At 43.0% G+C, this 26,717-nt stretch overlaps 1 protein-coding gene across 1 annotated transcript in view; it reads right to left on the reverse strand.

Moving 5' to 3' along the window:
* MYO16 (myosin XVI) overlaps positions 1-26,717 on the reverse strand; it is a 322,068-nt gene that overhangs the window by 59,227 nt on the left and 236,124 nt on the right. Inside the window, exons 23-26 of the mRNA XM_010831550.1 lie at positions 15,083-15,158; positions 9,795-9,970; positions 7,411-7,491; positions 6,924-7,129 (exon numbers count right to left, since the gene is read on the reverse strand). Coding sequence (XP_010829852.1) covers positions 6,924-7,129; positions 7,411-7,491; positions 9,795-9,970; positions 15,083-15,158 — 539 coding nt within the window. The remainder of the gene's footprint in view (positions 1-6,923; positions 7,130-7,410; positions 7,492-9,794; positions 9,971-15,082; positions 15,159-26,717) is intronic.

Below are 26,717 nucleotides of genomic sequence, written 5' to 3' on the forward strand. Positions count from 1 at the left end.
AAAAAAGAGAAACAGATGCGGAATCTCAGTACACGTTGAACCAGCCACTCAGCCAAGCCTCTTCTCCCCTGATACAGGAAGGACATGTCCTAGACCCGGGCTATTCCTTAACCCGGGGTGCATCATGAAAAAGAGACCCAAATCAGAGATGATTCAAGCTAAAGTGTGTGACTTCTGCTGCTGCTAAGTCACTTCAGTCGTGTCTGACTCTGTGCGACCCCACAGATGGCAACCCACCAGGCTCCCCCATCCCTGGGATTCTCCAGGCAAGAACAATGGAGTGGGTTGCCATTTCCTTCTCCAATGCATGAAAGTGAAAAGTGAAAGTGAAGTTGCTCAGTCATGTCCGACTCTTAGCAACCCCATGGACTGCAGCCTACCAGGCTCCTCCGTCCATGGGATTTTCCAGGCAAGAGTACTGGAGTGGGGTGCCTTCTCCAGTGTGACTTCTAAATACAGTCAAATATAAAAGAGAAAGAAACCTTTGTTGTTGCAAGCCACTGACTTGGAATTTTATGTTCTACAGAATGTACTGGTGTGTCTGTCTTTTACAAAGCCATCAGAAAGTTCTCACAAACTGAAGGATCCAACTAACATTAGAGATAGCTGTTGAAATGGAAGACGATGGCAGATCTTTCCTGTTCAGTTTCGAGCGTAGACCCAGAAGCACGAGGGGTGGCTGGCAGCCCAGCCCGGTGCTCATGATGGTGTCCATGCACACAGGGAAACCCGCCCTCACCCACGGAGCCTGTGGTCTAGCGGAGACATAGCGACTTTCTTCTGCAAAGGGCCAGAGAGTAAGTATTTCATCTTTGTATGTCAGGAGGCAAAAATGAGGATATTATGTCAGTTCAGTTCCATTGCTCAGTCGTGTCTGACTCTTTGCGACCCCATGAATCGCAGCACGCCAGGCCTCCCTGTCCATCACCAACTCCCAGAGTTCACTCAAACTCACGTCCATCAAGTCGGTGATGCCATCCTGCCATCTCTTCCTCTGTCGTCCCCTTCTCCTCCTGCCCCAAATTCCTCCCAGCATCAGAGTCTTTTCCAATGAGTCAACTCTTCACATGAGGTGGCCAAAGTACTGGAGTTTCAGCTTCAGCATCATTCCTTCCAAAGAACACCCAGGGCTGGTCTCCTTTAGGATGGACTGGTTGGATCTCCTTGCAGTCCAAGGGACTCTCAAGAGTCCTCTCCAACACCACAGTTCAAAAGCATCAATTCTTCGGCGCTCAGCCTTCTTCACAGTCCAGTCTTACGTCCATTCATGACTACTGGATATTATGTAGGTAACCATTTAATATTTGACAATTTTAAAATGTAGAAGACATTCTTATCTCTCAGGTCATAACACAAGTAAGTGGCAGGCCAGATCCGATCTGATCGTCTGCTAACCTCTGCTCCAGTGAATATTTGATAAATATGAATAAATAATATTTGGATATAATATTATTCATAAATACTACTCATAAATATTCATAATAAATGAATATTTCCAGTGAATGTATAACAAGTATAATACATAAGGTCTTTCTGAAGCTTAGAGAAGAGACACAAACCATTTGGGGATTTTATAAATGATTTTTCAATAAGAGGATGGCTGAGTGAATCTTAAATATCAAGTAAATGTCACTGAGTAAATAGACAAAACAGTAGAAATGTGATTACGTGAGCAGAGACACAAGTTGTTGAAACCCCATGATATGTACATGTTAACTTGACTTCCTCCCATCAGCACAAGGGTATCATGTAACACAAACAAGGTATCCAAAATTTCTCAGTCAAACCCCCGTGTAACAGGTTTGCTATCTATTGACCCCATAGAAACACATACCCACAAACACAGGTGCCTCAGCCAGCTCAGGAGACCACAGAGCTGGAGGGTTATAGCAGCAGAAGTGTGTCTTCTCAAAGTTCTGGAGGCTGGGATGTACAGCATGAAGGTGTGGGCTCATTCAGTTTCTACTGAGGTCTCCTCCTGGTCTGCAGACAGATGCCATCCCACTGGGCTTCCCTGGTGGCACAGGAGGAAAGAACCTGCCTGCAGTGCAGGGGGACCCAGGTTCGATCCCTGAGTGGGGAAGATCCCAGGGAGAAGGAAATGGGAGCCCACTCCAGTATTCTTGCCTGGGAAACCCCACAGACAGAGGAGCCTGGAGGGCTATAGTTCACAGGGTCACAAAGAGTTGGATGCAACGTAGCGACTAACCCAGCACCACGTTGCCTTCCCACTGCAAGTTCAGAGAGCAGAGAAGGAGATGCTCTCTGGCGATTTTTCCTATAGGGACACTAATCCTATTGGTTCAGAGCCCCACCCTTATGACCTCATTTAACCTTAATTACCTCCTCATAGAACCATCTCCCTGGAGAAGGAAATGGCAACCCACTTCAGTACTCTTGCCTGGAAAATTCCATGATGGAAGAGCCTGGTAGGCTACAACCCATGGGGTTGCCAAGAGTCGGACTCGACTGAGTGACTTCACTTTCTTTCTTTCCGTAGTTCCTTTTGGAGAAGGAAATGGCAATGTGCTCCAGTGTTCTTGCCTGGAGAATCCTATGGATGGAGGGGCCTGGTGGGCTATGGTCTATGGGATTGCAAAGAGTCAGACACGACTAAGCAACTAACACACACACATACAGAACCATCTCCAAATACAGTCACATCAGGGGTTAGGGTTTAACATACGACTATTAAGGAGAAACGATTCAGTCCACAGTACGTGATCCAATGATGTGTCATGATTTGCACTTAATAATTTACTTCTATTGCTCTGTTCTTTCTGGACCTAAACTTGTGAGGTCTTTGCCATGGAGACAGTATCTTGCCTTATTACCCCACTCAGAAGCTACTGCTGCTATTAGGGGGAAAAAGTCGACAAGCATGCTTCTTATTTAATCAAAAGAGGATTTCTCCACAAACACAATTCTCCACTTTTGATTAGGAAGTCTCAGAATGATGGACAGCTATTAAAGCCAAGAAATCAGGAGGCACATTTGCAAATACCGTTGCGTCGCCTCTGGATTCCACAGAATATCCATTATCCACATCCACTGTCCTGCTGGGTTTCAGAAGCAATAAATGCAGGTCCGATGAATAGGCGCTTGTTTCAAAACCAGACATGGTTTTCTTTGTCCAGTATTTTTCCAGTAACCATACTCCTCTTTGTAAACTAAACAAAATAATTGGTTTGATGGGTTTCGGTCCTCTAACACGTAAGACAAGGTGGTATGAATAGAAATGTTTTACATAGGAATTGTTATATGATATTCTGGCAACCAAAGACTTCTACTAATTTGCACATTGAGGCTTTGTTTATACAACAATGCTTGACTGCCTGGGGGAACTTCAAGGTTCCGATGAGCTTTATGAATAAATATGTTGATGTGAATTGTGTTTTATTCAAGTTCTATAGAAACTGAGAATCTCTCTATGGATCAGTGTTTTTGTGATAATATTCCAGACAGGTGTCCTTTATTCAAGCGATATGGTGACAAATTTCCACTGAAACACATTAATAGTTCCATTCATGTATGTGCTTAGTCACTCAGTTGTGTCCAACTCTTTGTGACCCCATGGACCGTAGCCTATCAGCCTCCCCTGTCCATGGGGATTCTCCAGGCAAGAATACTGGAGTGGGTTGCCATGCCCTCCGCCAGGAGATCTTCCCAACCCTGGGATCAAACCCATGTCTCCCACATTGCAAGCAGATTCTTTACCATTTGAGCTACCAGGGAAGTTCAATTCCATTTATACTGATATGCAATTATAAATAAGGATGATAAATTGAAACTCACATCTCCTTTTATGTAAGGGGCCAGTTAAGAAATGCAGAGATTTACCAAAAAGCATCATTTTTCCAGACAAATATAGTATAGCTATGCTCTCTGTTATGCAGAAACAGTACTTTAAATTGAACAACTATTAACCTCCAGTGCCAGCTTCATTCTGAAACATTGACTAAACAGACAAATGCACAGGCACTGTGATTGAATAAGAGAAAGTCTCTGTCTAGAAGTCAGAATACAGAGAGAAATGTATATATGTGGAAAAGGGTACTTAATTTTAAAAGACAATCATTACAAATACTATTTTAATAGAGATAAGTCTTGGTAAGTATATATGTATATATATTAAATGAGACAAAAATAAAGGTCAAACATTTTTCTAATTATTATGCCATATAATATTGTATACACACACAGACTCGTGTTCTCCACCCTCTTCTGGGAAAATAGGACAGTTTAAGTGACTACTTGCTGGAGTAGCTATAAGGAAGATCCATGCAGCTATTAAAAATTATTCCAGAGAAACTCTGAGGGACACTTTAAAGCCAACTTTCTCTGATTGCATGAGTCTAAGACACTCTAACAAAATAAAGAGCAGAGAATGCATTGAATGAGCTTTAAAAAATTGTTTATAAAGTGAGATTAATCCTATTTCATATCCAATACAGAATCCATTTACAGTGCTCCAGAAACTTCAAATGTACACAGATCACTTGGAAATCTCAACAAATTTGCAAAGTTTTAATCCAGTAAATCAGTAAATGCCTGAGACTTCCTGGTGGCTCAGGTGGTAAAGAATCCGCCTGCAGCACAGGAGACCATGGTTCAATCCCTGGGTCGGGAAGATCCCCTGGAGAAGGGACTGGCTACCCACTCTGTATTCTGGCTTGGAGAATCCCTTGGACAGAGGATCCTAGTGGGCTACAGTCCATAGGGTCGCAAAGAGTCAGACAAGACTGAGCAACTAACACTTTCACTTTGCATCCTCAGCAAGTACCCTTTGATAATCATCAAGGCACTCACATACTTCCAATCCTTGGTGGAAGAAAATCAAACCAAATAAAATAAAGATATAATCTCCAAGTGAGTAGATGTTCTAGGGCGGTGATTCTCTAAAGGTTGTCCACATACCAGCAACACCAGCTTCACCTGGGAACTCGCTAAAGATGGTAATTTGCGGAACTCATCTACACCAGGGGCTTTCCGGATAGCTCACCTGGTAAAGAATCCGCCTGCAATGTGGGAGACCCGGGTTCAATTCCCTGGGTCAGGAAGATCCTCTGGAGGAGGGCATGACAACCCAGTCCAGTATTCTTGCCTGGAGAATCCCCATGGTCAAAGGAGCCTGATGGGCTACAGTCCACGGGGTTGCAAATAGTCAGACATGCCTGAGTGACTAAACACAGCACAACACATCTAGACCAGCTGACTGATCTAGAACACTGGGGCTGCCGCCCAGAAATCTGTGTTTTAACACGCCTAAATGGACGCTAACATTGGAGAACCATTGCTTTCAGCACAACTTGGGAAGGGAGTCAGTACTGCTGAATGAACTACAATTCATCAAGGCTGGGGACCCTCTGAGATCATATGATGTCTGCAGATAACAAAACCATACCCTTCTCCGTCAGAGAAACCAGGGGTCCCGGGACCCCACTCTCTGTTGACTGTCGTCCAGAAGGTCTGGGGTAAATATGGGGATCTATTACTTTAAACTTGTATTGGGCAGGCTTCAAACTCATTGATCCGAAGACTTGGATTGAAAGGGGTGGGAAGGCTGACTTTTAATACTTAAATTCTTATGCATGACAAATACATACTCATGAACAGACCAAACATTTCTGGGGACTATAAACAGCTGTCCATTGGGGAACAGCAAGAGGCAGATCAGAACTACCAGACACCTCTCAGTGTAGAATGAGCAGTGATGGTAACACCACCATCCCCACCCAACAAAAGCACAAATAATTCTTTCATTCAGCACGTATTAATTCTTAATGTAGCCCTGTGTCCTGCCTAACTTTGCAGTTCCTCTCTATAGATAGGAGGCAGTGTGTCTCTTCACTCATGAATAAGCATCTTTTACGTTTAAATCAAATATTTTGTCTATCTGCACTACACATTCTGCAGGCTAAACATATTCATTCTCCAGATACTTTATCCCTAAATGTGGCGAATTTTATCTTCTCCCTTCTGAACAGTCGATCACTTCTTTAACAATGAATGGCTCACACGATGCTTACTTTCTTATTTGTGTCTTTGGGAAATTTAAAATGCACAATAAACAACTTCTATTTCTGTCCTCTGGAAAATACAAAGGTTAGAAACGCTAAATTTAGTCACAGTTTAAATAGTATGCCCTTTGTTATGACTATTTCCAACTGGGTGATTTAAGTTTTTTGGTTGATAGGTTGTTTGAGTTTAGCAGCTTCTTCATACCAGTGGCCCAAACTGCATTGCTGCTCAACCAAAGTCTTAAACTGTCTTCTTTTAGATAAATGGTTTCCCAAATAGATTTCACCACACTACTGTTGCTCTAGTTTTTATCCATTAATGTTAAAGTTTGTGCTCATAATATTGATATTACTTTATATCAGTATCACTTTAAATCTCCTGTTTTTATATACGATTACCAAATACTTTCTTTTTTGTCCACACTGCTCTTATTGTTTGACTGCCTATAAAACAGATACTCTCATTATGTCCACTGCCTGTGTTCCAATAAAACTTTATTTACAAAAAAATAGGTAATGGGCTAAATTTGGCCCATGAGTACCAATGCTTCACCTAAAAAATATTTTGTTCATACATTTAAGGAGAAAATAATCCCACACATAGCTTCTTATATTCAATTATAATTTTAAGTCAATATTATAAGCAACAGTTTTATAAATCTCTAAATCCAAGGGAACCTAAATTTAAGGAACTATGAAAATTGTTTCCAAGTGACTGTCCTCAGTAAATTTAAAAGCTTTTTATATAAGTTTTTATATAAGTCATGGTTTCCAAGAGCATTTTGTTTACTCATGGTAAAAGAGTATGAAGAATAGAAGAAATGCCAGAAAAGCAATCAGGAGGCCCACCTACAGTAACACCAGTATGGTTCTGGGGATGGTGGACACGAGAGAAAAACCTACCTCGACAGGAAATCGGAGAAGGACAGGCGGACAGGGTACCCGTGTCGGATGCTCTTCACCATCTCCAGGATCCCAACATACTGCAGCTGAGCGGACACGTAGAAGTTATCAAAGGTGTCTGGCAGCTTTGAGTTATTGGGCTTGATGCAATGAATAAAGTGTGGAGTGCACTTCTGAAGTTTCCCAGTAATATCCGTCAGAGTTTTCTAAGGAGAGAAGTAAAACACAACTGATTCTCCAGAGAAGACCCCAACTGACAAGGTTGGGAATTTTAAATAAAGGTTGGCAATTTGTAAATAAAAACCTTTATCTTCAGTCCATGATTCTTATGTATTATGCATTCACTCACTGTGTGTGTGTACATATGTGTGCATGCTTACTTTTCTGAAGTTACTTAAGTGGTCAAAATGGAAGAAAATTCCATGTAAAACTTTTACAGTCGATACAATCAAAACGGAAAATTTTGAAATCTGAAAACTTCACTAACCCTGAGTTGCGATGCAATGGTGGCTGGACCTCCCCGGTCGAGTCTTTGAAGAAATGTAGAATTTCCTTTCTTTTTTAATAACTGTAATGAAAACAAAAGGAAAGCGTGAGCAGGTTTGTTTTACTAAGTTCCCGTGTAGGAGAAAAAAAATTAACCCTCCCATGCATGTACGTTCACTCACAGGCAGATGGAGATTTAAAAGAGGCTATAAAAATCAGTGCCAAATGATTTTCTGCAATGGTGGGAAAATAGGCGACTACATGTAAAATAACCTTCACTGCGTCCTTTTAAGTCCGTGGCTGCCACCAATGTGCAACTACTTTAATTTGAGAATAAACAGATGTTGCCTAGCTTGGTGGTACAAGAAACTGACCCTGGTCTTCTTAATTGTATTACTAATTGTTTGTCATGAAATGCAGCTTATTCCGGGGTAAAAGGATGCTATTTTATGTTACAAAAATCTGATGTTTTAATAACCATTGTTTTGTTCCCTAAGTTAACTACCATCGGTGTCTTACTCATTTTCTCCCTTCCTTTCCTTCTTCTTCATTTTTTAATGTTACAAGGGTTAGTAAACTACTCACCTGTGAAAACTGATGGTAGACTTTTTTGATAAGTAATTATATACAGCTCTTAAAGAAAAGAATTCACGTGCAGCAAAGATGAAATGATTATGGATATAAAAGAATTAAGTGAAAATGAAGGCAGTGGGTGAAGAGAGAAAGAGCAGAAGGTAATTAATTAAATTCTACCAGGGGTTAAGAGGAACCTCAGCCACTAACGTTCTGTTACATTTCACAGCATCATATACACCGTGACCAATGGATCTATCGATCCAGAATCACTTATCTTAAACTAAAAGGTCTCGATAGAAGAAAAATTGGATGAAACATTCTTGTCAATATGGTGCTGCTATCAAGGCAGTAGCTCATTTCCTTGCATTAGGATGAAGTGTCAAGCTGGAATGATCAAGTGCAACTGACAAGGGAAGGGAAAATGAAGTGACTGGTCGAAGATCAGACTGTTTTCTATAAACACAAAGCTGGGCATGACGCTCAGTTGAAGGGTGGGTAGAGAGCAGCCTTCTGGTCACAGGGGTGGGTGTGCAGGGGTGAGGACCCTCAGAAGGAAGTGAAGGATGGAACACTTAAGGAAAAATCATAATAAATAAATCTTCATCTGGTGAAATTGAACACTCAATTTCCCTTTCTGGGTGGAGGAACGGCTGTGAATTATCTCGCTTTTGCAGTCCTTTAGGGGAAAGGCTAATGGCATCTCTGCCTGGTAATGTTTAATAATTAAGGTTAAAAATTACAGTTTGGAGGTGTGTGGTGATTTCTTGCTCATGATTTCCAGGATGATTGAGAAAGCAGGGGCCAGAAGTTTCAGTGAAACCCCTGGGAATAGAGATCTTCCTTACAAAGGGGAACTCTTTGTCTTTTTTATGTAAAAGATGCCATTTTAATATGCAGTGAGATGGAATTCCTGTGATCCTCCAGTTATGTAACAGCTATATCAAAAGATTCGTAACTCTAGGGTCTACTGGCTACACACACACACACACATCTCTAATAGGCTGTACACATTTCTGCCACTCTTCTGTAATAGAGCTCATTTTAATTATGCTTTTATTTTAATTGGTAAGCAAAAATGCATTCCAGCAGGCTACAACGACTGAATTTCTAAAATGGATCATCTTGGACCCTTCCCAACCATACTTCTCGTCTTTTAAAGTTTCTGTAAAGGCAAGCAAAACACACTGGCACTGAATGCATAAACTCAGTACACTTCTGAAACAACTCTTCACTACATCTTTGTTCTATTTTTACAAATCATCAAAATCTTTAGGTTGTAAGTACAACCTTGCGGGTGTGGAACGAATACACATTAAAAAATTAGCGTAATGCAGAAACAAATTAAAAATCTACAAAACGCACAGTGAAACACTCCAGGACCTGAAAAATACATGATGTCTGTGTGAGAAACTACAATTTATTGTTTAGAGACCTAAAACCTCTGAAGTGACTAATGGCAACGGAATAAGGTAGCTAAGTGTATTCCCTTTAAACCTTCTGTCCCTGAAACCTCCCATTCATCAAAAACACAGTCGCAGAGATGAGACTTAAAAAGGGTGTTGCAAAGACAACCAATAAAATGACTAAGCCTGTATTTGCTATCAAGTTTTCACTCCACTGCATGCTCTCATACCATCCTCTCTCCAAGGGTTATACACTGGGTAAGCAGTCTTTCCGTTAATTTTGTTAAATTAAAATACCAATTTCTTTCCATTAGCATAGAGGACTGTACATTTTTTGTTTAAAAGAAGCAGCAAATGTGCTGAGCAAATTTAAAAACAACCAGATACGAATCATAAAAACTCCTACCTTACTAAGTTCTAGATAATTCCTGTTTTCTCCCATCATTGAAGACGCTGTCATTCTCTTACTGAGCCGGGCAGATTTATGTCCTCTGAATTTAAAAGAAGGAGAGGACGATACGAGGGCTCCTGTTTGTGATAGTTTCGACTGGAACAAATGATTGATCACGACGTTTTCACTAGCTAGGAAATAAATAAATGAATACTGTAAGTGGCATTAGAATCGTAATTTACGCAAGCATTAAGCTAACCCCTCATCCTAGCGCTCTCACCATGAAAGCATTCTGTGCGGGGAGGGAATCGACATTTCCTTGTCCTTTTTGCTTTCATTTTCCCCACTACTCATCACACCGTTTGATGAATTCTGACTTTCTTTGCCCTCCACCCGGAGTCTGGATCCCAAGCTCTCCTGCCCTCGTCCTGCGCCCTGAAACCTTTGCTCTCAAATTCAGGGGCACTTGCTGCTCTCCTAACATCCAGAACCAGATCGGACCTGCTCAGACCTAAGACCTCAGGGCACTTGACCAAGCCATGAAGACTTATGGTTTCCATTATCAGCTCTCCGTTCCAGGAAAACAACTGCCAGGAGCCCACAGCCCCAGGAGGAAGCTCTCAGGGCGTCTGCAGACATCGGGGGAGCCCCTGACTCACTCGGCTGTCTCTGCTGTTGGGGGAAGAGGTGCCTCTTTTTCTGATCCAGTTAGGCTGCAAACGTGAAAGCAAGCTGATAACTTTTAGATGTCAGGTTACAAAAATTCTAGTAATCCTGGGTCCATACGTGTTTCCTGACACCTCAGGGAGAAAAGGGTGCATGAATGAATGGAGTTTTGGTGGCAAATCTGAACAGTCAAGTGAGAACCTTGTCTGTCAGTTAAGCACCTAGAAGGCAAGCTTCTCGTGTTACTTACAGCTGTATACAGGCAGTGTTTAAGCCTTAATTTCCTTTTCTAAAAAATAACCACTGAGTACCTACTTTGTGGGTTCCTATAAGACTGAAGGGTGATGTAACGTGCATAAACTGTTTGGGATCAGTCTTAGCCCACTGGACAGTCAGCAATGGCAGAAGCAAAGTGGTTTAGTTTCTACCATTTCCACACTCAGATTATTTCACTTGCCCAGCTGATATATTTACTAGCAGTGCATTCAGTGAAAAGTCACTGCAAGAATTAAAAAAAAAAGAAACAAACAAACCAGCAAGCCAGGAGAAGGGACAGAGAAGCAAAGACACAATTATGGATTACAGGAAGGTAAACAGGAGCCTTGTGGTTATAGGTTTGAGTTTTGGGAATCACAATAAACTCATGATTTTAATATACAGTTTTATATATGTGTGTGTGTATAAAATCTATAAGTATATTTAAAATTTTCTAGTTCTGAAAGGGTCTAAAAGCAGTAAGACTCCAGTTGCAATGAGCCCAGCCTGCCCCCATTTCTAAGTTTCTTAATACTATTCGATTATAAAATAAGGCATCTTGGGTAAGTGGCTAGTTTAGGATGTGAGGCAAGGTAGAGGATCTTAGAATATTTTGGAAAGCCAGAATGTAAAACAGTGCTTAAAAAGGACAAGAGAACCTGTCAAAAGAACACAAGAACCAGCTTGGAGGGGTTCTCATTGGCTAAGTCTTGGGCAATTTTAGTATCAAAATAACGACAGTAATGGATTGTGTCCCTTAAATAAAATAACAATTCGTGAGTCTGTACTGATAATGAATGAACAAATGGATGGATGAATTATTAAAAAGGAGAGCTCTTATAGCAGGATGTCATTGCTGAAGACGGGGGTTATAAAAATCACACTTTTGTAACCAAAAGGGAAATCACTGATGTAGGCAACAATCATTGCCTCAGTCAAAACTAACGGGTGAAAGCTTGTGACAAACACTTCTTTAGAAATGACTTATCAGTTACAAACCGAAAACAGTGACGTTAGGGAGCTCTGAAGGACAGAGTGATCAAGGTGAAGGTCACCATGAGCTTTGGAACACAATGTGCTAAGAAGGAGACATTGTCACCTCCGTGGGGCTCCTGCCAAGAAGGTGGAGACTGATTCCAACGTGAGGAGATAGCAAACAAGCCCATATTGAGGGACATTCTTCAAAAACTGGTCTTCCACTTTTTAAAATATTAATGTCAAGAAGAAAAGCTGAGGAAGGGTCCCAGATTAAAGAAGACTACTGAGAAATGGCAACTAAACTCACAAATGATCCTGAATTGGGGGGGAAATCATTCTGAAAGAGATTTGTGGGATAATCAGTAAAGTGTTATTTGAACTCTGAATTAGATACTGGTGCCATATCAATATATAATAGTCTGATCCAGTGTTCTTGCCTGGAGAATCCCAGGGACGGGGGAGCCTGGTGGGCTGCTGTCTATGGGGTCACACAGAGTCGGACATGACTGAAGCGACTTAGCAGCAGCAGCAGCATCAGCAGCCATATCGATATTTAATAGTCTGGTCATTTCCTGGGGTTATGGAGGTCATGTCCTTGGTCTCTGGATAGGGACCAAAGGATTTGGGCAGAAAGACATTTGGCCATTCTCCTGTGGTTCAGAGCATGTGTGCACACACACACACAGATGGGAAGTAGACAGCAAGAGAGAAAAAGAGGAAGAAGATGAAAAAAGTCAGTCTGGGAAAGAGCATATGGGAGTTCTTTGTACTAATTTTGCGACTTTTCTTTAAGTCTGAAATTGTTTCAAAACAACAGTGAAACAGTAAACATATAATGCCACGACCTGTTTAACTAAAAATATTATTTATAACTGGTCTGTGGATGAACGGAACCACGCATAAAACAGTGCAGCAAGTCATTCCCACAATTGGGGAAATGTCTTTACTAAACCTCTCAACACTAGAAGTAAGTATGAACGGAAACACATAACTGGCGGTGTCTGTCCCTCCTCTGGATCGCAGGCTGGGGCCGCGTGAAGCTCAAGTGGAGAAGCCGTGCCCTGTGATGGAGACACATCATCCTGTGACAGTGAAGCCCTGCCCACAGGCAGAGTGCGTGCGCTGAGACTTCCGGCCTTGGTGTCGCGCCTAAGAACCTGGGGAGGAAGCCCTTGGAGAAGAGCCAGCTCTGGCCTCCCTACTCTATTTCTAGGAGTCACCTGCTGCAGGCATTTTCCTGCAGGTCCCCATATGCACAAGCGGCAATGAGAAGCACCCCTTGCTGGGGTCTCCACACAACGCTCTGGGCACCTTCCTGCCAGGAAAAGGGGATGAGCTGACGGAGGTGCCCAAGGTCTGTAAGCAGGAATGCAGAACCGCCAGCAGCAGCATCGGCAGTAAATAGCTTTCCTCTACTTCTGAGCAGACTGAAGAGTCTGGATTTTAACTTCTCTGCATCTTTTGGAGTCAAGTGGACCTGACTTCTCAGCTCAGGCGCCCAGAGGGACCCATGCTGATTTTCTGTTTAAGCAGTTGTCACCCAGCTCCCGGTCTGCACTGGGCAGGGGTCTCAAAGCCCCAGCCAGGTTGGCGAAGATCCTGCCACAGACCCCACCTCCTTCCTCAGGCAGAGCTTTTAGATAATAGGATACAAATCAGGTGCTGTAAGCAAAGTTCTTAGCAAGGTGTCTGGAAACATTACTGTTATCTGTAAACTACACTTTCTTTTAATAACTGTTTGCAGTGTTACAACATTCCACAGATTCATAAACTACTATCTCAATCCCCTTTGCTTGTATGACAGAATGGGTGAGCCACTGTGGCTTGGGTGCCAAATCCAGCCCCTTGCCTGTTTTTGTAAATAAAGTTTTATTGGAACACAGCCACATCCATATGTATTGTCTATAGGCACTTCCTCCTTATCATAGCAGAGTTGAGTCGCTGTAACAGTGAACTTATGGCTCGCAAAGCATAAAATATTTATTCTCTAACCCTTTGCAGAAAGTGCTTGCCGCCTCTTGTATGAACATATAAGGACACATTGTAAACTTTATGCTCATGTTCAGATGTATCTATAGTCTAAAATATTTAAAATAAGGTTCACCTGTTTTCTCTTGGCACTTGTCAGGCAGCATACACAAAAGAGTAACTTTAAAATATAAGGCCTCTATTAAGATAAGCAGAATTGCAATAACACAAGCTATCTTGTTTTCATTCTAAATGCATATTCTTGTGCCAACTTTGAAAACATGCTGTACACTAGACCTTCATAAAGTATATGGATTAAACTGAAGTATGTTATAAATGAAAGTCCAAATATTTGAAAACCAGAAGGAAGGTATTTCCAGTGATCATAAGCTCAATTATCTCACTCTTTTCTTTCTACACGGTATTAGTCCAAGTCCATGCTTTTATCATTAGCCTCAACCTTTAAGAGAACTCAATAACCATACATCCTGAGAGGCAAGTGGAGTCATTCTCCATGAAAAGCAATATATTGCAACTCTGCTATTTGATTTAAGGTAACGATGTTCCTCAAGCCAGAAGTGATATGGATGTCTTGTTTCCAGCTCAAAGGCATCCAGCTATTTCATGAAAGGCTATCATATGCTTCTTTTCCCAGGAATGATAAATGGCTTCACCTCATTTAGAGCAACTTAAAGCACAAAAGATGATACATTTTAATTCTTTGAAGAGGTTATTAGGAAAATGTGAATCACTGCAGAAGTGCTATTAATAAAATAATTACTAGAGGGGATAGAATTTATATGTAATATATAGAGATCTGTATATGGGCATCTATGTATATAACTCTATATAAATACAGTACATCATTTTACATATACTATAGGGTTATATATATATATATAAATTATGTATATAAAGTACTAAGGTTCACTAAGTAGCTGTTGCCTATAAATCTATATTGGTATATACATGTATGCGTGTGTGTGTGTATATAAACTTGTACTCTCATTTTACTTTATAAACATCAGCTCTTTATATCTGAAAGTGCATGAGAATAAAATACCAGCCTTCGGTGTACTCCCGAGTCATCTTAAGTAATGGAATTCACCCTGCTGTGGCCTAAATAACTCTGGAAACCATATTCATCTTCATCAGTCCGCACAGAAGAGCTTTTTTATATTCACACCGCCAGAGTGGGAAAGGTGTTTTATATTTCTATCTGCTAAAAGCTTAGTTAAATTATGGTTTCTACTAGACTCCAAATTAAATTGTAACCAAAGTATAGCATGGCAAGATCCATTCCTTATTATTCTGGGCATTAGAATGCAAAAGATATTTCAATTATCCTTAGCTGGTGGCATATTTTACAGGACCATGTTCAGAGACAGGGACATAAAGAATGGGTGGCATTTTAACCAAAGAGCAGGGAAACTTACTTTTCATTACAAATAGAAGATTCTGTGAAAGAGAGTCTTTATTTTTTTCAATTGCTCCAACAGCTTCATACATTACCTATAATAAAAGAAAGTAGCATCATTACTAATGGTTAAACATGACCATGAAAGTAATTTTCTTTAAAGAACAACTTGACTCAGTGACAGTTTTAAATTATTCATAAGAGCAGTATCTTCAGGTCATAAAGTTTTCGCTCCAAGCAAGTTCAAAGCTCTCCTTCCCAGGCTCTCCTCTGCACATTGAGTCAGGGACGCCGCTCCTGTTCGGATGGGCAGAGTCCTCCTCCAGTGTTGGAGAAAATGGTGCTGATTCATGTCCACTGTGGTCCCTTTGGTTTCAAAAACTCTCACCTGCTCAGAAAACTCTCTAACCCAAGTTAGAAAGGCTTCACGACACCTTGGGAAGGAAGCAAGTGTCACCTCAGGACGAGAAAAGGAATGGCTTCTGCATTAAAAACTAAAAATGGAGCTACTGTGTGATCCCGCAATCCCACTCCTGAGTGTATATCCAGAGAAAACTCTAATTCGGAAAGAGACGTGCACCCCAATGTTCATGGCAGCAGTATTTGCCGTACGACAGCCAGGACACAGAAGCAACCTGAACGTACAGCGATAGAGGAACGGATAAAGAAGCATGATATGTAAACACAATGGAACACTGCCCAGTCACAAAAAGAATGAAACAATACCACTTACAGCAACATGGACGGATCTAAAAATTACCATACTGAGTGAAGTAAGTCTTTATGATGCTGGGAAAGATTCAAGGTGGGAGGAGAAGGGGTCGGCAGAGGATGAGATGGTTGGGTGGCATCACTGACTCGATGGACATGAGTTTGAGCAAGCTCCGGGAGTTGGTGATGGACAGGGAGGCCTGGCGTCCTGCAGTCCATGGGGTCGCAAAGAATCCAACACGACTCAGCGACTGAACTGAAGTGAAAGTAAGTCATGCTCAGTCAGGCAGTCATGTCCGACTCTTTGTGACCCCATGGACCGTAGTCTGCCAGGCCCCTCTGTCCATGGGATTCTCCAGGCAGGAATACTAGAGTGGGTTGCCATGCCCTCCTCCAGGGGATCTTCCCGACCCAGGGATCAAACCTGCGTCTCTTGTGTCTCCTGCACTGGCAGGCAGGTTCTTTCCCACTAGCACCAGCTGAGCTAAGCAGTAAAGCAGACAAATAAACAACTTCCAGATACTTCTATAATCACTACCTAATTTGGTCCTAGGCCAAAACATGGCTTACCCGTGTCAGAATGGTTGCTATGTTATATATTACACGTTGTTGAATACAAGCAAATTTCTGTATCATCTAGAGCAGTGGTTCTCACCCAGGGCGACAGTGACCCTAACCAGTGCCTGGAGACGTCTGTATTTGTCATAACTGAGGGGCTGGAAGGACTGGAATGCTGCAAACACCCTACACTGCCCTGGAAGCACCACCATGAAGAGTATCTGCCCCAGATGCTATCAGATTGGGGTTGAGAAACCTCAACCTGGAGCGTGGCTCCTGCACGCCTTCCTGTATTAGAGGCAGTGGTGCCCCTGAGACTCCCGACACCCAGCTAAGGCATCTACATCTTTGGGTAGATGGCAGGTTATTTAGCAGGGTATTTGGTGGGTCATTTGGTGGGTGTTTGGCAGGTTATTTAACATCCCAGAGATGACCCTGCAGTGTTGGGTCCTCCTCTCTACAGCCCCAATCTATAACTCTAACCTCTGCTTTTCAGGGGAATCTGATGATTCTGGATTGAACACACACACACACACACAAGTGAATGACTGACTGTCTCTAAAAACATTCCCTGTCTGTCTTTGCTCCTGTTACACCTTGTTTTCTGAGGGGCCTTCTCTTGTTTCTGGAGGGAGTGACTACGGATTGTTCAGCTCTGCCTCTGCAGCAACAAGCAAAGTGTCTTGTCCTTCGGGCAGATTCATTAAATAGTCAATGAAATGAACAAAAAGGTTTTGTTATAGTGACCACATACAGCACAAAATCACGCTGCCTGTTTTCATTTAATATTATGTTGGTGGTGAAGTCACTCCCTCATGTCCGACTCTTGTGACCCCATGGACTGTAGCCCACGAGGCTCCTCTGTGCATGAGATTTCCCAGGCAAGAATACTAGAGTGGGTTGCCGTTTCCTTCTTCATGGGATCTTCCTGACCCAGGAATTGAATCTGGGTCTCCTGCATTGCAGGCAGATTCTTTACCAACTGAGCTACAGGGGAAGCTCAGAGAGTATGTTGATGTCATTAACACAAGATCCTACGCTCTAGGACATCTCATGAATGGCATCCTGATTGTATTTGGATAGTTAGAGAAAAAGCTAGAGGTCTCCCACCAAAACAAAAGCTCAAAACTTGCCAGTCGGAGACTCCAACTGGCAAAGTTACACGGAAAAGGTACTGAACAAAATCCATACATGTGCAGACACTCAAGGAGGGCGGTTTGATGCCTGTAGAAAGCATGGATTGGGCAAAAGTTTTTGCTTCATATAAAATCGATGAATCTTGAAGCAGGTGAACTTCATTATTTTGTGGCAATGGGAACACTGCTTTAGCTCTCTAAGTGTTTCTTTTTGGGGGAACAGACAAGGCTGTTCTAGCTTAGCTGGGCCACTCGGGAAGGGAAGAGCAGGTGCTGCTGGATGGCAGGAAGCAGGCTTCAGGCGTGGGTCTTTCCAGGTCACTCAGCCCTGGGGCTCTGATTTCAGCACCGCCCTTCCCCTTCCTGCTGGTTTATTACTTAGGGGATGAAAGGAGAGAAAGCCTGAAAGTCACAAAAGACAGAGGCCAGGTTAAATGCTCTTTTCCACCCTCCATCTTTACATAATTGAAATTCAAACTAGTTTTTTTCTTTTTTTTCCTCTTAGGATTCAGGCTGTAAGTGACAGCGTCCCTCACACATGTAATAGAGACTTTATATGCACAGGGCCCCCTACGAATCTTTAAGGAAATTGTCATGTAGTCAAAGGTTTCCTCTCGAATGATTCTGTTGAGTAAAATGGCTCAAAGGCAACGGAGTCTCTCCCCCACGTTTCAGCAGTTAGCACACTCATCTGAACGCATTGCTGTGGACGCCAGGCCGAGAGGACAGCGTAAGCTGGGCGCTGCAGTCGCGCGTGCTCCTTTTTTGGACGTACTCGCTGTAGCACAATAGCAGGTAAATGCAGTTCATGTCCCTGAAAGATGAATTATGTTCGCCGTATATAAAAACAGGGGTATACAACTTTCACCCTGGGTGTGAATCACTATCCATCAAGGTTCCTGGGCTCCTGGGTCCACAGAGAAAAGTTTACAAAAGGCCAGACCACACACACGGTCTTCCCAACTGGAGGTTGTCAAGCTCAGGCTTGGCTAATTGCCAAGGAAAGCTGCGGTGCAAAGGTGAGTGAGCTCCGAGGAGACAGCTCCAGCCAGCACCTCTGGTCTTAATTCCCTGAGTTAAAGCAAGAGCGGCGGGCTTATGCACCCGGGTGAAGAAGGCGTGGGCTCTTCCAGCGTGTCCGTACCGAGTCACTTCAGTCGTATCCACGTTGTGCAACCCCATGGACTGCAGCCTGCCAGGTTCCCCTGTCCTTGGGGATTCTCCAGGCAAGAGTACTGGCGTGGGCTGCCGTGCCCTCCTCCAGGGGATCTTCCTGACCTAACCTGTGTCTCTAAATCTCCTGCCTTGGCAGGCAGTTTCTTTTACCAGCAACGCCATGTGGTTAGCCTGGCGTCTTCCAGTACGAGGTCCTGACTCTCCAAGTCTGTGGTCCCAGTCCAGCTCCAGATGTCGGCACGCAGGAGGAGGGCTGTGTGAGGTCCAGGAGATGTGCCGTGGGAGCATCCACTCGGCTGCTGATCCACCAAGGACCTGCAGCGTGTCCGTAGCGTGAGCACCCACAGTGTGTCTGGGACTCACGGACCACACTCTCTGGTGTCGAATAAACATGCACACGCCTTGGAACCCACCCAGACCTTTTTTTCTTTCTAAGATTTACTTATTATTACTTTTGGTGCTGCTCTAGGTCTTTATTGCTATGCAGGGCCTTTCTCCAGTTGCGCGGAGCAGGGAGGACTCCTCACCGCGGCGGCCTCTCGTGTTGCAGAGCACGGGTTCTAGGCATCAAGGCTTAAGTAGTTCAGTGCGCTCAGCAGTTGCAACTTGCAGGCTCAGGCTCACAGGCTCAGTAATTGCGGCCCACAGGCTTAGTTATTCTGTGGCATGGGGGGGGTCTTCCCTAACCAGGGATCGAACCCGTGTCCCCTGCATTAGGAGGTAGATTCACTGGATCAACAAGGACGTCCTCCACCCCGTCCTTTCTGATCATTGTTTAGAGGGGCGGGGCCCAGCAATCTGCACTTTGAACTTGCCCCCTAGCTGATCCTAGTTCACGGTCAAGTTTGAGAATCATGGCTCCAGGGACTACTGCCTTGATGCTCTGTGAACTCTGCCTCTGGCGTGATGCTGGCAGGAGATGGGGCATCTGGGAACAAGGTCTGCAGAGGATCAAGGCTTCCTGGGCGTTTTAAATATGGAACAGCTACTAAAGCAGATATTTGCTCCTAAAGTTTAAGACTGCTGCTAAGTTTAAGATGAGAATACAATATAATTATGAAGTATCTGAAGCGAAGGTCGCTCAGCTGAGTCTAATCTCTGCGACCCCATAAGCTGTAGCCTACCAGGCTTCTCTGTCCATGGAATTTTCCAGGCAAGAATACTAGAGTGGGTTGCCATTTCCTCCTCCAGGGGATCTTCCCAACCCAGGAACTGAACCTGAGTCTCCCGCATTGCTGGCAGATTCTTCACCTTCTGAGCCACCATGGAGGTAAGCTGGGAGGTGAAAATCGTGGCCAGCAAGCAGGCATCACCACCTCTGTTTCAGGACTATTATTAGCAAGTGGAATCAGGGTCATCACATTTAATCGGGACAGTGTTACCAGAGAAACAAGAAGATACATGAAGCAGAGGCAGTCTGCACGCCTTTAAGTAAAGAGAGGTATCCATCTCTTTACTGAGAATTCACATTTTTTCTACCGGTGAGAATTAGGAGACTGTTGAAGGGACCCAAGAGGGAGAACGACATGACCTCGGCGGCTGAAATGGGAAGCGGGTGTTTGGATTCCAGGGTAAACGGGACAGAAGCGCTTGTATGCAGTCATTAACTGGGCTTCTGGTTTCACCATGAATTGACAAGTGGGACTAATATGGAAAATCAGTTTCATTTATTTATTTACATTTTTTGAGTCAGTTGAGGGAGTGTCCGGAGATTTAGTTTAGTTGAGCTTCTGGATTTGTGAACGTGAAGACGCGACGCAAGCAGAGATATTAAAGGTAGACACGGAGCTGTGAAGCCCATAGAGACACAGGCAGGAGAGAGACGGGAGCCATCCCCATGAGAAGCCGAATCATGAGAGCATATTGACTCCCCGAAGGAGACAGAAAATACTGTCTTGGGAAACACCAACATTTACAGAATGGAAGTAATTTCACTCGTCAGTCAATCCCCATCTCCACCACGATATTTACATGATGCAAAATATAATCCATGAGAAAGAGATGGGATTAACAGCTGATAAAAATCAGACTTTTGACATACATTCTCGAATTCTCTAGACCACATCAGAATGTCTGTAAGGTTGGATTTTAGCCAAAGAAATAAGATTGTTTTTCAGCAAAGGTAAATGGGTCTGATAATTCTTCATGCCTGGCTTCAGCTTTCTACCGGAGGTTTGCTAAGAAGTCTGGATTTCATGTGCAGTGGTAAATTGATCTCTCTATAGCATCAATATTTGTAAGCAGAGGTTTCTGTTTTTTATTTTTCCATTAACTGATTCCATCCAGCAGTTTTGCTTGCTCTCATTCTGATTCACTTTAAGTCGATAGATACTAATCAACAAAATAAGTTACTAGAAGCAGATAGTGTTACTGTTAAGTGTTTTTAATATAAATATCTAGAATCTGGATATGGGCATTGAATTGAAATTACCATATCTGAAATTTATGAACACGCTTCTTTGGTTCCTTTTGAGAAGAAAAAAAATACCAGTCAACTAACAATAAGATATCAATATTCAAGGAAATTCTAAAGTTTCCTATTTATAAATGTCTGTCATCCACGAAGATGAAGGAACCAGTTAAATCTTTGGAAAAAAAAAACAGTGAGATTCCCTAAATAAAAGCCTGTGTTTTTTTTCTTCCTAATAAAACCCTGGATAAGGAAACATTTATCAAATCTACAAAAATCTACACCGCAAGTGATCCTGACACAAGAAACGGGGCACCAGGAGCCTGGCGGGGCTCATTCTTATTTTCCTAAAAGTCTGCCCAAGAGGTGAACAAACACAGATGTAGATCAAGCTCTTTCTGTATGGGTCAAAATATCCTTGTCAAATAACCTTTAATAGTAACAGTTTGGCCTAGACCAGACAGATTTCATTGTTATGTCTGGGGATTCTGCCTGGAGAAAAGAAGGAGAGAAATAAAAGGAAGCTTCCTTATTGATTAGTGCGTCTCCTTTTTCTGCTGATTTAAAGGTTCACTTTCAGAGCTGTCTTGGGCACATGGGGTCTCCCACAAATCTCTGGGGGTGAAGGCCAGCCAACAAGCTACAGAAGACGCTCCTGACACAGGTGTCCTGGGGAGATTGAAGGGACCAAGGCATCCCCCCTCCCCCGCACACATGTTATGTAAATATGTCTGAGGGCAAAGAGGTTGGCTGTCATCCGCGTATCACCCAGAATGTAATGTATGGCAGCCTCCGTGAGATAAAGATCTCCGCTTCTCAGAAGTCTGGGCAACACCATAAATCTCACCCGACATGTTTCACACTTAATTTATTCCACAATAGGGGCAGATCCTTTTCAAGGAGCAGGGGGGAAAAAATTACGCATTTTACAGACTGGCCACAAATCAGTCTCTCCCCCACATCACTCCGATCAGCAATCTTTTTGTAATTGGGTTCCCGGAAAGGCTTGTGGAAATGAGTGACATGATGATAAGGGCCAGGGTCCACTGTCTGGGATTACGACTTTATCCATCTCGCTAGGATGTGACTTAGGGGGCTGGGAAAGGAACCCCGGTGAATGCAGTCACGCCCCACCCTCATAAAGATGCACCTACAAGCACATCATATAAAGTGTTTTACCTCTTCCTCCTGCCGTAAAATGACATCTCAGAATACGAATGGAAATTGCAGAGAGTGCTTCCATTTTCTTAAGGGAAATAACAGTGAAAGGATCTTTAAAAATCTGCAATAAAACTTCAAAGACCTTACAGGTGTGTGCTTGATTAAAATATTAGTCACAATGCTTAAATGGTAAAGAATGTAATTTTTACAAAAATTGTCTTTAATCAAGGTAGCATTACCAATCACAAAAATCACCAGGTAGTCAGTGAAAAACAGAATGTCACATCAACATAAGGTGAAACAGATTTCTAAATACTTTTTCTTTTAATATTATAGTTTCCACAGATAGAGGAAAATCTCAATTTTCTGCACTAACGTTCCCCTGAAGGCTTTCAAGTGATACAGGAAGTGTAAGAAAAGATGATGCCATGACTGTGGAGGTTATATATTCCTTATCATCTGCTAAAGCTGCATTAATACCATAAATATTCTAACACACTTAGAAACATCGATTTATATAACACGAGCATATGTATAACATACAAGAAGTAACAAATATCTTTTCTAACGAATCAAGGACCTTTACCAATAATTTAGAAAAGTTAGTCGGGACTCTAATATTCTCAGTGTAGCCAGTTGCTTAGATGGCTCCTGAAATACGTTCATGACCTCGATATCTGTGATGGATGAGTTTAAAAGTGTGCTAAATATGGTGGTGATTCTGCATAGAAAGACCTTCGGCTCTTGTTGGGGAAATGTGACTGGCGTCTTTGACAGAAGGCTGCACGACAGTCCTCCTTGCACTGATCTCGTGCTTCCCACTTCACCTTCACTTATCTTAGCCAACAGGCCGAGAAGCGGTACCGCTTAAACTTCAAAGCGAGTTTTTTTGAGGTTCACAGCTCTGTTCCTCTTAATCACAAACTCCACCGATGTGCCGGCTGAGGGTCAGCGTGCTCCGCAAAGTCACAGCAATGGAACCCCAAGCACCCTGGAGCATCTATCACACGACGCAGATTCCATCAGGTGAGGTAACATAGACTTCACCACACACCACAGTGGAGAGAAAAAGATGTGGGGGTGGGGGGCAGCAATGAGAAAGTGAGACACGCCCCCAAAATTCATGCCCACCCAGAACCAGAATGTCAGAATGTGCTCTTTTTTGGAAATAAGATCTTTGTGGATGTAATCAGTTACGATGAGGAGGTCCTACTGCATGGGGGGTGGGGTGGGCAGGGGGGTATGCAGTGACTGGTGTCCTTAATAAAGAGAAGGGGATACACAGAGACCAGGCAGAGAGAAAACCTCATGAAGATGGAGGCAGAGACCTGGGTGCTGTGTCCACAAGCCAAGGAATGCCAGCTGCTGGCAACCCCAGAAGCTGGGGGAGAGAGACCTGGAACAGATATTTCTCAAAGCCTGGAGAGGGATCCGACCTGCAGACACTTGATCTCAGACGCTGGCGGACAGAACTGTGAAGGATACATTCTACGGTCTGAAGCCACGCTGTGTGGGGGAGTCTGTCATGGTGCCCGCAGGAGGCTCACTCACAGCGGTGCAGTATTTGCTAAGTCACAGAACACCGCTCCCCCCACCCTGGAACATCAACACCGACGGTTGGGGTGGAAATGTTTCAGAGGCACTTTGCAACTTGAAAACGGCTATGCAAGCATCAGGCATGCTTGCTGATGAGGGAAGAGAGAGCAGAGTAACGTGGACGAGGCAAGAACTGGGGCCTTGGGAAGACAGGAAAGATTTGGAAAGAAAGAGGAAAGGGGTGTTCCAGGTGAGGAAACTGCGTGAGCAAAGACAGACATGGGGAAACGTGGACGTCATTTTCAAATGAATCAGGTGTAGTTTAAAAAAAAACAAAACTACAGTGTTACAAGTTACAACTCCTCACTACTTTTCTAATCTGTAAACGCTGAACCAAGGAACAGGCGCATTAATTCCCAGAGCTGCTGGAACCAACAGCCACTCTGGAGTCAGACATCCCTGCTTGCCATCCTGGCTTCTTCCAGCTTCTGGAGGCTCCAGGCTGCATTCCTTCAGTCCTTTCCTTTCTCAACTCGCCCTTGCCTCACGCTTATAAGGACACTTGTCACTGGGCTTGGGACTCAACAGATAATCCAGGAGGATCTTCTCCTCTCAAGACTCTTGACTTAACTACACATGCAAAGACCCTTTTCCAAATCAGATCCCATCTGTAGGCTCCAGGAGTGAGCAGCAGGGCCCGTCCTATGGGACGGGGACACTCTCTCACCCACCGTGCTGCTTGTGTGTTTGGAAAGAGAGGGAGGCTGAAACACAGACACAGCACCCTAGGTAAGAGCGACATCACCAGCTTGATTTCCATGAATCATCAATGGGCCACTTACCCATGAATCACTTCATGCCAAAAAAACAACAATGATCACAACAAACAATGTTCAGACAAAGACTTGCTGAGTAGACACCAAAGAGGATCAAATACGTGTCATATCAGTTCAGTTCAGTCGCTCAGTCGTGTCCAACTCTTTGCGACCCCGTGAACCACAGCACGCCAGGCCTCCCTGTCCATCACCAACTCCCAGACTCCACCCGAACTCATGTCCATTGAGTCGGTGATGCCATCCAACCATCTCATCCTCTGTCGTCCCCTTCTTTTCCTGCCCTCAATCTTTCCCAGCATCAGGGTCTTTTCAAATGAGTCAGCTCTTCGCATCAGGTGGCCAAAGTATTGGAGTTTCAACTTCAACATCAGTCCTTCCAATGAACACCCAGGACTGATCTGGTGTTATAGGACGTGTCATATATTTGACAGCTATTAATCCTGATCTCTATTTTCATGAATTTAAGTTTTATTATTTCAGATTGCTTTACTATCTCTTAATCGATCCTCTTTTCTCACATTAAAGTGTAGGGACTTCAAAATACTACTTCTTTTAAAGTTTAGGAATCACCTTCAAGAAATTCAGCTTTCCTAGGAGCCAACGTCTTTTGCCAAATCATAATTCCTCCTTCCTTCAAGATTCTTAATTTTAAAAGCCAAATTAGATGCTCTTCCGGATTTAGTGCTTATCCATCATTTAAATCACCAGAAGTTTAAGAGCAATCCCTAAAACAGGTAACTCCATATACAGTTTAAAATTTGCTAAAACAAATAACAACAATTAAAAAAAAATCCCACACAACTCACAGCTTCTTTAATTCAAATTCATGCTCACTAACAAGACCTTGTTAATATTTCATGCACAGTCTCTTCCCACTGACTTTAAAATATTTCTGAAACAGAGAGTGGAAAATACATCACGCTCCTATGAGTAATGAAAAATTCAAATGTGTTTAGGGAAGATCTTTGGCTATAATTTAAATAATGTTGCTTAAACATTTCTAAAAGACCTCTGAGCCTCTGCTCCAAATGAAATTCAGAAGCCTGGTCGGGGCTCCTGCAGTCAGATGTGTGGGTCCTGGGGGCAGGCGGCTGGAGTCAGAATCATCACCAGCAGCGATGATCGCCCTTCCTGTGAGATGTAGTACCCTTCTACTAACAAAACCAGGTAAACGAGTCACGGAGGAACAAGTGGTGATGGGAGGGACTCTAGCACATCTGTCTGGGCTAAGAAGAGATGCCCATCAAGCCTGCAACCCCCCAAGCCATCGTGGTCTCCCTGGGGATCAACTCGGTCATCAGAGGGCTATTCAGGCTTGCTCATCCTACAATCCAAAATAGACCCCTGCCTGCTGGTTTTAAGCCAATTAGCTCTTTGTTACAACTTCTGAATTACAGGATGCAGAAATGTGCTGCTTTCCTTGAAAATGCAGTGCCTCAGAATTGAAGTGTACGCAGCTACATCTGATGATTGGAATGGCATATGGCTTGACATACTGCCACAAATTACATAGACTCTATGCTTCAACATGTGAATAGTCCTCAGGGAGTCCTTGGGCTAAGACTCATCAGTACATCTCAGTGAAATGAAAGACTTTCATAAAACCACAAAATTGACTCCAATTATGGAAAATCCTGCTTTAAAGTATAAAGGTGCTTTTACAGGAAATTTTGTGATTCCACAGGGTCTTAGCTATGTGGCAATTAATCAATGGGCTTTCTCTGCTTTGCTTTATTGCTCTCAGAGCTCGGTGATATAATTGTATTCATTCAAACTCTTCATTGCTTTCCCCCAGATTTTCTTAAAACAACTGAAATTTTATTAAGTGCTTGTGTAATACTTTTTGAATGCAAACATAAACTAATTAGCAAGCAAAATATTATTCCAAAGCTTGGTGCCATTGTTTAATACAATTAGCATTTACTGAACATCTAGTATATCCCCAAGATACAACACAAACAGAGTTACAAGGCAGGTCAGGAGGGTCAGGTGTGTAGTGACTGAAGATGAAACTTGCAGAAATATAAGTTTTCAACTAAATCCTATGAATTCAGTAAATTATTTTTTAAAATCATCAAATAATTCATTTATTCATTAAATATGTATTGATGTCTTTTACATGCCAGACAC

This window comes from Bison bison, unplaced genomic scaffold (genome assembly GCF_000754665.1).
Source record: "Bison bison bison isolate TAMUID 2011002044 unplaced genomic scaffold, Bison_UMD1.0 scf7180017864527, whole genome shotgun sequence".
Lineage (NCBI taxonomy): Eukaryota > Metazoa > Chordata > Mammalia > Artiodactyla > Bovidae > Bison > Bison bison.